General features: G+C 31.2%; 1 protein-coding gene across 1 annotated transcript; it reads right to left on the bottom strand.

Moving 5' to 3' along the window:
• Positions 1-651: 651 nt before the first annotated feature.
• On the bottom strand, positions 652-13918 carry LOC132756246 (receptor for retinol uptake stra6-like). The gene is made up of 17 exons (XM_060747264.1): positions 13810-13918; positions 13082-13142; positions 12288-12373; positions 11648-11781; positions 10610-10773; positions 9549-9772; positions 8710-8798; positions 8041-8102; positions 7158-7329; positions 6561-6636; positions 5914-5992; positions 5067-5115; positions 4682-4796; positions 3903-4022; positions 3224-3387; positions 2735-2905; positions 652-2314 (listed from the first exon to the last, which is right to left on the bottom strand). The coding sequence occupies exons 1-17, from the start codon at positions 13869-13871 to the stop codon at positions 2160-2162; spliced, it is 1983 nt and encodes a 660-aa protein (XP_060603247.1). The 5' UTR covers positions 13872-13918; the 3' UTR covers positions 652-2159.
• Between the last annotated feature and the right edge of the window lie 233 nt (positions 13919-14151).

Raw genomic sequence — 14151 nt, 5'->3', positions numbered from 1 at the left:
ATGCGTTCGTCATTTTTCACGGCGAGCCCCATTATAGTTTTACATTGTTCAAGAGGACAATCTGTTATTAGCTCACGGAACCAGGTATTCTTTTGACTGACATATTATCACGAAAGATACTAATGAAATATAAATGAATGTTAGAAATTGAATAATAATAATAATAATAATAATAATATTAACGCAGGCTATTTCATTTTTTATTCTTTTTTTTTTCATTATAAACGTAAAAGTTATTATAAACCTTGAGTCGAATTGGAATTATATTTTGTTGCAGTTCGCTTTAAACAATATCTTGGGCACTGAAGCCTGATGGGAGTTTTATCTGTTGAATGGGATTTAATGATGATGTTGAACATAAATGTCATTCGACATAAAACTCCCCATTGACTTATACACTCCGTCCTTTCGTTCGGAAAAATCGTTCCAAAATAAAAACATGGAAACGTTGTCTTCTTTAAAGCAAAAGCGTTGCTATTCCGAGTGAGTCCTGAGGGAATTTGGTGTCGGATGAAATAATCATCGCTTTACGTCTAAGAAGAAAAGTTCAGCTTTATTATCAAATAAGTTCTAATGAATTGTTGATAAAAAATGTTTTGTAACTTGACAATTGTAAAACTTTGTCAGCCGATTTATTGTTTACTGTCCAACACATGATTAAAATTTTATCTTTTTCCATGCATGTCAATGCGCGTGAAGCTAAGACAATATACATACACAGAAAACTATAATTACAAGGGAAACGTTTACTTTATTTGTAAAAGTTATAAGCTAGCTATACTTATTGTAAACGTTAACAGACAGTCCAAGGAGCCAAAAACAACAGTACATTCATACTCTTTGTTTTGTATGGGTAAAAAAATACGAAAAGAGCGTTCATTTAAAATTACAACATTGATCATTAAAATAATGAACTAATTTGCAATGAAGTAAAACTGCAAATCATATTTTGCTAGAGTGTCTAATACAATGATAAAATAAACATTTTTTCAACAATTTTCATCTGTATTAATTGGTTTTACGGTAGCCTTCCTCCATTTGAACGTCGGAACTTTGACACTGCTGTTTGGTGAGATAACAACCGACATACTTCTATCTCCCAAATCAAGTTTATCTGAATAAGTATATTCGCTGATGTATATAACAAACTTCACTTAAAGCGAACACGGTTATAGCGAATTTCCAGTTATAGAGAACAATTTATTTTGGCCCGAATATAAAAATATATGGTTATAGCGAACACGGTTATAAGGAATTATCGCTTATAAGGAACTCATTTCTTAATCCCAATTTAGTTAAAAGTACAGAAAATTACACTTTTATAACGAACTCCAAAATATTGGCTATCCGTAAATAGATCACGCATTTTCAACTTTCGTTTTCATTGGCACGGATTTAAACTCGGCCGAGTGTACCGTTTATTGTTGTATGTACTTCAATACATCTATTAAAATGAATTTGTATAGTTTTCTTTTTAGGATATTTTCACCAAAATAAAACGGTTATTTATTTCTTTTCTTCAATAGTTTTGCTCGAATAAAATAATTATAATAATTCATAATCGGTTTTCAACATTATCACGCATGCTTGCAAGCATGCTCCATTGCAAACTGCAAAGTACGCTTGATTTAAATGAAAAGAAATCTATATCTTACATTACTAAACGTCACCCTTAAATTATAATAGAAGATATTCAATATAAAAGGAAGGAAAAATCGAAATTTTTTTTTTTTATTCTCAATCAAGGAAAGAAAACGAAAAGAGTTTAGAAACAAAATATTATATTTTATGAGAAATTGAGATAGGGAGTAAAACTAAAACTGAAATAGCAATGATTTTCAAATTCCAAAAAGTACGCTCTCGGCTATTGTGTCTAAAATAGAAACAATGGACTATTTTTTCTTAATCAAATGCTCTTCAAAATGGCGAACAATGGTAAACAATCAGTTCGTTATATGTAAATCTGTTTGCTATAAAAACTCCTGATACAAAGAACTAATTCGCTAAATGCTTACAAGGAACTCTGGATATAAGGAACAGATTTTGAATGTCCAATTGAGTTCGTTATAAGGCGGAGTTTACTGTATACTATTTTCTTCCTTTCTATCATCGACGACATCATTGTCATTATCTAAGTCGTCGACAATACTGCCCTTTAGTCATAGATTAGCTCGCCGGTCTCTCAGTTGTTTCATCAACCGTATGTGAAATTTCCTGTGTGTTCTTAAGGAAGGATTGTTTTGTAAAGTGTAAAATAGAAACCATCTCGTCCTGGCTTTCGAACCTGATCTACCAAACATCTGCATTTCTTTGTCTGTAAAACAATGTTACAATTTAGTTACATGTATATCGGTTGTTCAATTTCTAAATATAGGTACACCTTGGAAAATGTCATAACATATACACTAATTTTGACCATAGTTTTCCTGAATGACGAGAGTCACTTGTTTCATTAGCTATTGTAATCGCATTTTCATCTTCAATATACCTTGGTATTCTTTGAATTCATTATAATTAAAACATAATAAAGCCCAGATTTCCTTCGGAGTAAAGATTCATATTTATTTGTGAGTCTAGATGAAACTTTTTACTGATATACTGTGATTGAAATTACTTCATTATGCAGTGGGTTGTAAAAATAATAATCGTTGGCTTCTGGCAATAACATTGCTTCTGCACATTGACATCAGTAAATATTATAAATTTCTAATCACTTCAATTAACATAGTGTTACCTTTTTCGTTCATATCAACTGACACAATAGCAGTTGAATCGGATGGTCCACTTGATTTATTGTCATCATCATCTGTTTGGTTAGTTAGCAGTAACAGTCGTAAAAAGACAAGCATCACTGGGTGTGTATGTGTTGCCTCAACATGCATGAACCCACAATAGTTTGCAAAACCTTTTGACAGACAATACATTCTATGAATCAGAATAAGTTTGCAAACCAAAGATAGAGTCAAGGGAAAACGAAAATAGAAAATCTTTACCATTATTTCAATGTTTATAATATACACCAATATTGTTAATGTGGCATGGAAACTTGAGAATTCCGGAAGAAAATTATAGATGTTACAACATTTAACTTTTGGTACAACAAATAAATTGAGAATTAAATTCTAAGCAACAATTACATGTAATACATAATGCCCATCTTTTATAAGTTATATTGCTAATTAACAAAATAAATAATATGTAAAGTTTATTTAAGTATTGTTACCAGGATCAAACATCTGAAATCGTCTTGGTAAGACACTGTTATCAAGTCGTGGTAACATTGCTGCTCCGATCCCAATAGACTTTATAATTCTCAACAAGCAGGAGAGGAAGCCAACGAAAATGTTGTAGAAAAACATGAAAAATGTGAAACTAAACAGTACACGCCTGAAAGACAAAGACGACGGGCTTATACAGTTATATTGGACATTGTCATAGATTTATGCGGGCTTATCATGAACAGTTTTATATTGGACATTATCTATTGTTGATTTATGATATACATATACATTAACTAGTTATAAAAAGCTCAAGTTTCTATCAGTCTAAGACCGCAGCGTATATTGCTTTCAGGAATGATTTTAATTTAAAGTTTGTACATTTGTTTTACTCGATATTGTACACTACAACAAACTAAATCAAATGCATTTTAATTGTTCCTATCTTGTGAAATAAGATCATTACTTCAACTTTTATAATACCCAAGGAATAGAGTCATTATAGAAATACAGAATAGGTAGTTAAAATTTTAAGAACAATACTGTATGCCTTTTCAAAAATAAAACATAGTTTTTATTGCGATTAAACATAGTTTTAAACTGTGTTTTATTGACATTAAACATAGTTTTATTGCCTAAGATATTCTTTCTGACAATCGCCGTTACTTTGCAAAAAATACCAACCTATTGTTTAATGCCAGAAATTCGCCTTTCTCTTGAAGAAATGCAAATTTAGATACAATCGTCTGTGTAATCATTACAATAATCGTCATCAATAACGCTGGCCTGGAAAATTTATTTATGATAAAAGGTTAACATAACACTATGAATTATAGCTATGATAATAATGGCAATAATAATAATAATATTGATAATATATGGCAATAAAAAGTGAAACTGTATCATAATGATTATTTCATTCTGTTACAGTATCATTCGTACTAATAAGTGTCTATGTGTTATAAGATTTTAACCAAGAAATGATGCATTCAGTGCAACTTGCAATAGAAAAAAGAAAATATAAAGGTCTATCGCATCAAAACAATGACAAAAAGTAACAATCAGATCAACGCAAAGTAAATTCCGAAAAAAGACAGCTAAATCAAAGTCTGATTCAAGCAACACTGAAATGGACATTACATTTTGTCAGTTTTATAACAAAAAATGCCCTGCATGCAATAACATAGTAAAACAGATACTACAATTTTAACTGGAATTCTTTTTATAATTAATGGGCATATAGGTAAAGTTAAAAAGACCTTAGAAATAGTTTGGAAGCCAGTTTGAAGATTTAATGACTTGCCCAGCAATCCTCATGCAGAATAAGTATGATATATTATTCTTTTATATCAAAGTGTTTGCTTTGAGAACAATTAGTAAAGTCCTTTTTTCACCTAATGAAATAAACTACTAGATTCTTAATTAAGTATGCCATGGACAATATCTGAATGTTAAGTAATTACCACGCGTTTGCAAGAAGTCTTAAGAGCCATTGGTAGTATCCCAACTGTATAAGTGTAATGACTATACAAACCGCCAGAGCCACTATAAACAATATTATGAAATGTATAACCAAGCCTGAAAATGTACAATATTATAAACTGAGAATATGTGTTTGTTATGATCGCATATGCTAAAATTTGAATATTTATCACTTTGATTTCATATATATTGCAATTCATAATAAAGAGACATTTCAGTATGTAGTATTTCTGATAACTAGGAGATGTGTTTGTTTCTTGTAGTACAGATATTCATCATTAACATTTCTTGATGTATATTATATTATATTTAAGTAAAACATGTAAGTTTAAAAGACCATTTCATTTTCAAACATCAAATGCTCACCCCATGCAATGTAGGCAACTTGGTAGCCAGCATATGTCATGCTTCCAATCTGCAAGAAAGTAAAGACAAATTATTGTAGATAAAATTACGAAATTAGAAAGAAACCCATATTTATGTTAACATAAACATTTGTTGAACTTATCAGAATATCTCAAAGAAAAACAAAATGACAAAAGAAGCAGTTTAGTCCGAATCAAATTTCTTTTCATCATATATGTTTCATTCATATATAATAACATAGTGATCTGCGTGTGGATGAAAACTAATACTGGAGACTAACAGGATTTTATTTTCTGCCATATTTATTTTTAAATATTTCATTACATTTTTAAGGTTTACAGTGTAGAGCTCGATTTCGATTACAATACAATTGAAGTATTTTACAGAAATAATGTCACTTTTACTATAGAATAATAATCGATCTGTCAGAATTTAAAATAAAATGACATCCGGTCGTTTTTAAGGAATATTAAACCTTATATTAGAACGTAGGTCAATGATAGGGTCAAAGGCACAAAAAGAAAAAGTTTAAGCAGGACTAATGTTGCAACAACAACAGCAGGTCCCAATAGTTAATATTTTGTAAGAGATCGATTCGTTGAATGCCAATATTCTTCAGGTTTCGGGGGAGTGACATTTTTCAAGTGGAGTAAATATTGCATAGAAAATGTATAATTCTTTACAAAGAGTATTGACATGGGGACATTTCTCTACGTGATTAAATTTACAATGTTACTCCGGCTGATATTTTTCTTCACGGCTAATAGCGGACTAAGATTTAAGATGTAGAAATGTGCAATCTTACAATGATAGAAATCAGTCATGACGATTGTAATGTCAAGCTTACCAGCAGAGATGAATTTGATCTTGTTGATCTATGTGGTATGTGCGTTATGTCACCTCTATACAACTCAAACAAGGTTGATCTGGAAAAACAATCCAGAATAAAATAACACCTTAGCTAGCGTCTTTAATTTTATGTACAAATAAGGTTCTTCCAGTATAAAGGCTAAGGACTACAATTTAAAAATTAGTTTTTTTAAGGGTATCGGTTAAGTAATGTCAATATTGTACTAACAACACTTATATAGCATTATAAAAAATACAAATGGCATGATTGATAGAATCCGCATCTAATTAAAGGATGTCTTAGAAGAGATAATCTCATGTGAACAGTTTGATTGATAGAAAAAGTGCAAAATTTCACAATCCCTAGCACCGGCTTAAGCGGTATGCAATATCCTGTACACAAAATATCCTGTAGTGAATGATCTCAACGAATGACTTTAACTGCTTAACATAACCTTTACCTTTTATTGCTTATTTCATTATCTTATGATTAACATTGCAAAGCACTGGTTCATTCTCTAACGAGACGCAATTCTTCACTGAATTTTGATATCGGATATTGAGTCAAACTGTCGTTTACCGATCACTGCTAGTTTGGAAGTTATGTTTGATTGGTAGTCAGTCACTTGTAGAGAAACTACCTACCTGTAAGAGGACAGCATGTTGAGGATTGTTAACGCACTTGTGACACAGGCAAGACTCATTGCTACCAGGAAGCATACTGAAATCACGAGACAGAAGACTAAAGTGATACTCATCACAAAAAATGCCAAACATTGCATCACAAACGTTTTACTAAAGAGACATATTATACAAAAAAGATGTGTAAAACATAATTTTAATATAAATGAAGGTAAACGTGACCAATTCATGGCCATAGTGTAGTAGTTGTCAAAATATCATTTTAGTACATTTAGCTGCATGAACAGATATTGCTAAAATATGATCACAAATATGTCCTAAAACATATAATAATAACAAATTATTCAATGTACAAAAGTAAAAATTCATATTCAATTTAGGTATATAATATAGCAAAATTCTGAAAAAAATGTTTTATGTTATCTCACTTTACACATAAAGCCGATATGGACAGAACCAATGAAAAAATTATTAGCATATCACAGTTTACAACTTATTAACTTGAAAGATTTACTTATACTTTATATTTTGAATTTGGTATAATCAATTATACTTTAAAAGAAATGGGACAGGTTTTGTTTATTGTATAATTGCACTTACTTCTTCCGTTTATAATTAAATAATAAACAAGTATTGCAATAGCTCTCAATGTCGGGGTATATTCATCGTCATCGGGCTGGTCTTCCTTGCCTATTTCATCAAAGAATATGTCAAAACCATCTTCTGTGAGCTTTAGAATTGATATCACTAGGACAATAGTCTCCAGGGTCACCTAAAACAAAAACGAAATAACATTCCAATGGATCTTGAATTCACCATATACTTTTTATCTGATTAGCACTGCAGAAGTGAAAGTAATGCGTTCATGTACTAAAACTTTCAAATTTTATTTATACGTAAACTACAATATCGTTGTCATATTTTACAAATCTTATGAAATGAAGTTAAGTTTATGCGAACACAATTCCATTCGATTGTGTTGGAACATAAAAGATTGTTGAAACACTCTCAAATACACCAGAACTAAGAGTGTGTGTTTCTTGCTCACTGAAACCAACGGTTTGCCCCTGATATCTTGAACGAGGGCTACGCCGCCATGTTCTATTATTTACACAATTAAAAAACACAAAATCTTTCTTTAATAAGGATGATAAATATAACCATAACACAACATTAACTGTTCAATCACATTATACAATGGCAAAAAGGTACATATAAAGCTGATAATTATGTGAACAACAGAATAAATGTTGTTTATATAGCTCCACTGAGAACATCAACATTAAAACATTAAAACATTAAAAATCTTACACTTAACCTCTGACACTCAGCTCGAAAATTTCAAAACAGAAAACTCTGGATAATATAATAAAGAAATAAAATTCTAATAAAAACTTTTTCAATCAAAATCGATATTTAATTAGTACGATTCTGAACCTGATTTGATAATAAATAAATAAATAAATTAATAAATCTACTGTACCTTGTATATAACAAAAGTTCCGATTAACATCACAGATAAAATTCTTGCTGAGTAACGGAAATCTGCATATAGTAAGACATATACTCTTAATAAATGTCGATTTGAAAAAAAATATGAATTTCAAACAGTATGATTGAGTAAATATACTTGTCGAATTTTAATTTTGAAGTATTATTTCTATGCCTAATCACTGTACAATTTATATAATTATAACATCAATGTATAAAAGTCACACATATACATTGCACATAGCCACGCTAAAGTGGAATTGTAAAAGACTAGTATATGACTCATATAAGAAATCATATTTTCTATATTTTGTTTGCCAATTTAGACCTCAACAGCGGCATGTACATTGTACAACTACATTGAAATGACAAATTAACTACATTGAAATAAGCATATACATGCATTATAATTTATATTTAACTTTTTAGCATATCATTAAATTGATGTGTCATAATATAAAAATGACAATAAATAACATATGTGTAAAATAAAAATACATGTAATGTGCCAAAATAAGCGGGTAAAAGCGTCGCAATTTTAGAGACTAAAGAGATAAAATACGTTCTATGTAAGATGTTATTGTACTGAATAAATTTATGCTGTTTTACTTTGTCCCTACTGATTACCCTATATGCATAGCAATGCAATGTTTCTACTCACTTTGTTTTCTTCTGTATACCAATTCACCAACTAACTTTTTAACAACTGCTGATATTTTTCGAAATCGGCTTTCGTCTTCTCCAGTTTGTCTGTAAGCAAAATGTATAAGCTAAAGACCAAAAACGTCGCGCCAAAATGCCATTTTCTATATTTCTCAAAAAAAACTTGTACTCGTTGGTCATTTGTTGCTTTTTTAAACACAGGTTTCCTCTTCTTGAAGAAGAAAAATCGAATTCATTTTATGAGGGTTTAGTTATCTTTCGACATAAAATTGTAAACCTTGAGAATTGTCCACACCTATATCGTATATCATGCTTTATTCACGCCGTGCCTTTCCCCCTCCCCATAGAATGCAGATATTTTTATTGCTTACATTTTAAACGTGGTAAACGAAAAGGGTACATCATTTAGTTATGAATGTATAGATTTATGAAGACGATCATTTTAAATGTATACAATTTTCAAATGTAGTCGGTAGGGTCGAGTTTTTGTATTTAAGACAACTATGAAATCAACTTGAATCATAAGGTTCAATATAGCATTAACTTCTTAAAAGCATCTCAAATTTATACATATACTTTTATGTGCAGTTTCATATTTTTTCGACTGGTAATAATCATTTTCGGAATTGATTGGATTGATCCGTCAAAGTGGACAAAAAAGTAGCAAACGATATTTCATATTCTTTGAATGCACTGATAATTCTAATTATCAGATTACTGCAATACAATAAAAGTGGTTATAAGAATTTCAACAACAAAAAAGCAGATGCCAGACCTATTGTCATCAAAATAAATGGTCAGAGTAGGGATCTTTCAAATGGCAAGAGCTTAACTTACAGTGGGAGCGGTGGTGGTCTGAGAATACTCTTCACGTGAATTGCTTCCGGTGTCTTGTGAATATCTTTACTCATGTCCAAAACTGACACAACTTCGGATGCATCGAATAATCGGATAGTCTTTTGCTTCAAAGCTCGAATGGCACGGACTGGAATGCTTATCGATAGGTAACTCAAACAGAGTAGATTAGGAAGGTCACGGAGCACTAATATTATTCGTGTTTGCTGTGAAATAAGCCCACGAATGTTAAAGACATGTAATTTCGTAAATATTTATAATCACTATTTTGAGATATGTAAACAATCGATATGTAAATATTACAGGCTTCATGAGCAAACACAAGATTTATGTAAGGTAAGTGTTTGTTAATATGATTTAAGTTAGGACATGTGTATATTTTAACACACATTTTGAACCTTTGTGAACATAAAGTAAATGACCGAATAAAGAATTAAAGTTTAAACTGGACATCCAAACGTTTAACCTTGCGACTTGGGTTTACCTGTTATTTATGCAAACAGCCCTTACATGTTCATATAACCTGTCAACGGTTATCAACTAGTAATAAACACTAAGTTGAAAAATATTTACTTACGATGTTCTACGCCTTAAGAATCTGTTTACAGAAACGTTAAAGGGAACATGGGGTGTCGGACGCCTAATTTTTATTCGATTTGATTAAATGTTGTAACAGAATTCAATTCATTGTATTCATAAAAACTAGACGATTTTTGCCATTCTTAGTCACTTTTCTCAAATGCTAGAAGTTTTTTCTCTAGACTAAATTTTGCCCTAACTTTCCGCCAAGTCAAATACTTTAAGCATGTCGAGAAAAGCATCGGCGTAATAAACGGTTTTTTTTTTCTAATCTTTGGTGAATAAAATTAATAGATTTGTGTTAAAACGTCTAAGTAAACCGAATTAAAATCAGACGACTTACAGATCATGACCTCAGTTAATAATTGGAGGCACTTTAACGCTTCCGTATTTGTGTTCATAGAGTAAAAAACATGATGTAAAGTTCGTCATTAGCTAGAATATATTTTGACGGCGCAACTTACCACAACTAGGTCACATTCGACCTCTCTGAAAATCTGAATACTAAGAAGCATCCAGGAGTAGGAAGTGCCTATAACATGTCCAGATACTGACTCAAGTCCAAGCGCAGCAAACAAAGGGAAGTAATCAATCCCAATGATGATCATGGAAAGTATTTTGTTAAAAACTGTAATTTCAAGAATATTTAAAAGTAATGTAGCTCGCTCCTAAACTATGGTTGCTGATTCGTGCAATTCGTGTTTTCGCCCCGCGGTCCCGCAAATTTTACTTGTTAATACTCGACTAATCGCTTGGCGGGGTCGCGGGGCGAAAACACTAATAGCACAAATCAGCCATCATACTTAACCAATCACATTATGGGTAAAACACCTTTTTTAACAAATGCTTCAAATTATTTATTTGTAGCAATAACTAGGATTGCTACAAATAAATACTTTGAAGCATTAGTAAAAAAGGTGTTTTGAGAGATATGAGATCATTCAATGTTAAACCTGTTTTATGACAAAGTATGTTCTATCAATAAAAACTAATTAAAGCAGCATGCCTTTAGATTAACGCTCACTTTCATGAAACATTTTTTAAGTGTATTAAAAAGTAAAACGTTGTCAATTGAACAAAGAAAGTAATAAACACGTGCACATTGGAAACGACACTGAAAATCTACGAAAATTACCAAAAATAGGTCAGAATATGCACAATAGCGCTTCCTGCGTTAGTCTTGCAGTACCAATACGGAGATAGACTGCAAATGCAGTCATTAATTGCATATAACATGTAAATTATTTCTTGAATTGTTAATATTTTACTTTTCTGATAATCTTAGTACATTCTTCTCAAGGTTGATTTCCTTGATTTTTTTTTTGGGGGGGGGGGGTGGGGGGAGGTGGGGCGTTGGGGGGGGAGCTATCATGTAGTTTAAAGTTAAGGACGACTGGCACTTTCAATCTACATTTTACGTTTGGAAAAGCCGCTTTTTTAACAAAGAAACGCTTTAAGTGAAGGTATTCATTTTTCCACCTAATCATACAGAAAACGCTCACCTGTTATGTATGAAGGTCCCTGTAGGTTTACAATAGCTGTAGATCCAAACACCATATCTGTAGCGAGGAACGCTATTGAACCCCAAGCGGCTGCGTATGAAAATCTGTGCGATTTACCCAATATATCCATAGGACTGCAAAAATATATATTAATTTTTTTGTACATGTTAATGAATGCTCCGACAGTTTGTCATATGTATTATTTTGTTTATGACCATCGGCAATTCTGCATTTTTACTGTATGACAGTTGTACATTTGCAACTTACGTTGCAATCAGTCAACGTTGTGCATGTATAATTATGTAGATATTTGTCGTACCACCTAAAACGTTAAAATGTTAAGCACTTATTTTTTTCTTGCACAAGTTCTTCAAGTCAACAATTTTCTGTTGTGCAAGTTACATAGCAGGTAATCCTTTAGGAAAGAAAAACAAACAACAACAAAAAACAAAGTAAAACATACAAATTACATACATAGTAAAACAAACAGAACTGGAATTCGACATATTTTAAATATATCATGCGAAGGTCCTGTCGGTTAAACGTTTCGCATTTTTTCAGGCTGATTTCTACTTGACCACGGGCAATTAAAACTCTCTCTTACAAATAAGTGGTTTAGATAGTGTCTTTAGGTACTTACAACACAGCTCCAGGACGACCCCAACAACATAGCAATCCTCTACTCTTCCTCCTTAGAGTGAATGACAACAACAGAGTTAACAAAATCTGGAAAAACAAACAAGTGATAATAAGACAGTCATAGTTTCTTCATCATGCCAATTTTAAAGCACCATGTCTCTAGATTCATGGATAAAAATATTAAAATGTTTTAAATAGCAAAATATTGCCAAGTAAACTTAGAAAAAAGTATAATTATTGCAAACGGCACTGAAATTCTACAAACATTTCCATAAAAAGAAGATTATGCAGAGATACTCAGTAGCTCTTTCTGCATTAGTCACGTAGTAGACATATGATAAAAAATACTGCATAATCAGTCATTAACTGCATATTAAATGTAAATTTTTTATGAAATTGTGAATATTTTTGCTTTTAATAAAAATCTTAGTACATTTTCTCAAGGTTGGTTTTCATGAAATATTTCGGCTCATCTGAAAGCATTTAGGTTTAATGTATGCATGGATAGCCTAGCTTCCTCAATTGGCTTGTATTCTTATATCATTAACATGACGTAATAAATTCATGGGTGCATGATAAAAATTTGGAAAAACTTTCATGTAAATTAAAGTTATTTCTATAAACACATACTATTGTCTTTTATTTGACTATATGCATACTACGTGAAACAACCACACAGGCGGGGTTTTGTGACAGTTATAATCAAATTATAATACCAAATAAAGCTTACCCTTGTATACCAGGGGCAGATAATAATATTAAGAAAATGACATTTTTATTGAATTTAACACTTACTGATGGTATTAGAAGGTAGAAATGGAAATCTGACGTTGGGATTTTGGAAACACAATCCGCCCTGAAGTGTAGTTAGAAAAGTTGTATTTTATGCATATCAATAATATATACATGCATTTTTATTATTTATTAGTTCAAAAATCAACAGTACCTGAAGTTCATTTCTATCAGTTAATAGAAATCTTTTTCACACAGCAGTGGATATAAATTTTATTAAATGACACATGGCTTTATCTTTTATAGATGACAATCACATTATTAGGCGAGATTTGTGCCTTAACACAACTTTGGCATTTGTGTTATACTGAAATGTTATAGAATAGAAAACTGCTCGTATTCTTAGCAGGAGTCAAATAAACTGCGCCTCAATGGATGTTTTCAATATAAAGTTAATTTTATCTTGAAGTCCCATTATGTCCCCAGAGATGCTTTAAATTTTATTTCTAAGAAACATTTTATTTTTTTTTATTTTTGGTGTAGATTTACTTTTGATAATTTCCAAATAGTTACTCATTGGCCAATTACCTGGACATTCTTTTTTCTTCTGTTGTTTTCTTGACATTAGTACAGTGATAGTGATATAGTACTTTGTATGGAAGTCAAAGTATAAAACTATCTATTTCCTGAGGCATAATGTGCCTTTAAAGTTAGTTTTAGCTGTAATGGGATAACTTCTTTACCGTATACCATTTTACAATATTCATACTTATAAAAGAAAAAATACTTACACGGTGTCATTGCTGTTTACATTCGAATAAAATCCATTTAACGCGGTAAGAAATGACGTCATGGTCGAGTCTTATGTTATTGACCTAAAGATGTAAAAGAAATAATGTCGTTTTTAAGAAATGACTCGTATTCCTTTCCCGAATAGATTGATTTCATTAAGTCTTACGAGATATCTAATGTCGTACATACGACTTTGAATCTCGTAACTACGAATTAAATAGTAATTGCACTAACAAATAGATTGGTATTTGCAGCTAAGACATTATTGATGATTTACAAGCCTAATGTTGGCGTATTCCTATTACTTAAAAAACTGTATATAACACATCTTGTATTTATTT

The sequence above is a fragment of the Ruditapes philippinarum genome, unplaced genomic scaffold, assembly GCF_026571515.1.
Source record: "Ruditapes philippinarum isolate M1 unplaced genomic scaffold, ASM2657151v2 ctg55_1_1_1_1, whole genome shotgun sequence".
In the NCBI taxonomy this organism is placed as follows: domain Eukaryota; kingdom Metazoa; phylum Mollusca; class Bivalvia; order Venerida; family Veneridae; genus Ruditapes; species Ruditapes philippinarum.
The sequence above is the reverse complement of the archived record's forward strand: the minus strand, read 5'-3'. Positions and strand labels throughout refer to the sequence as shown.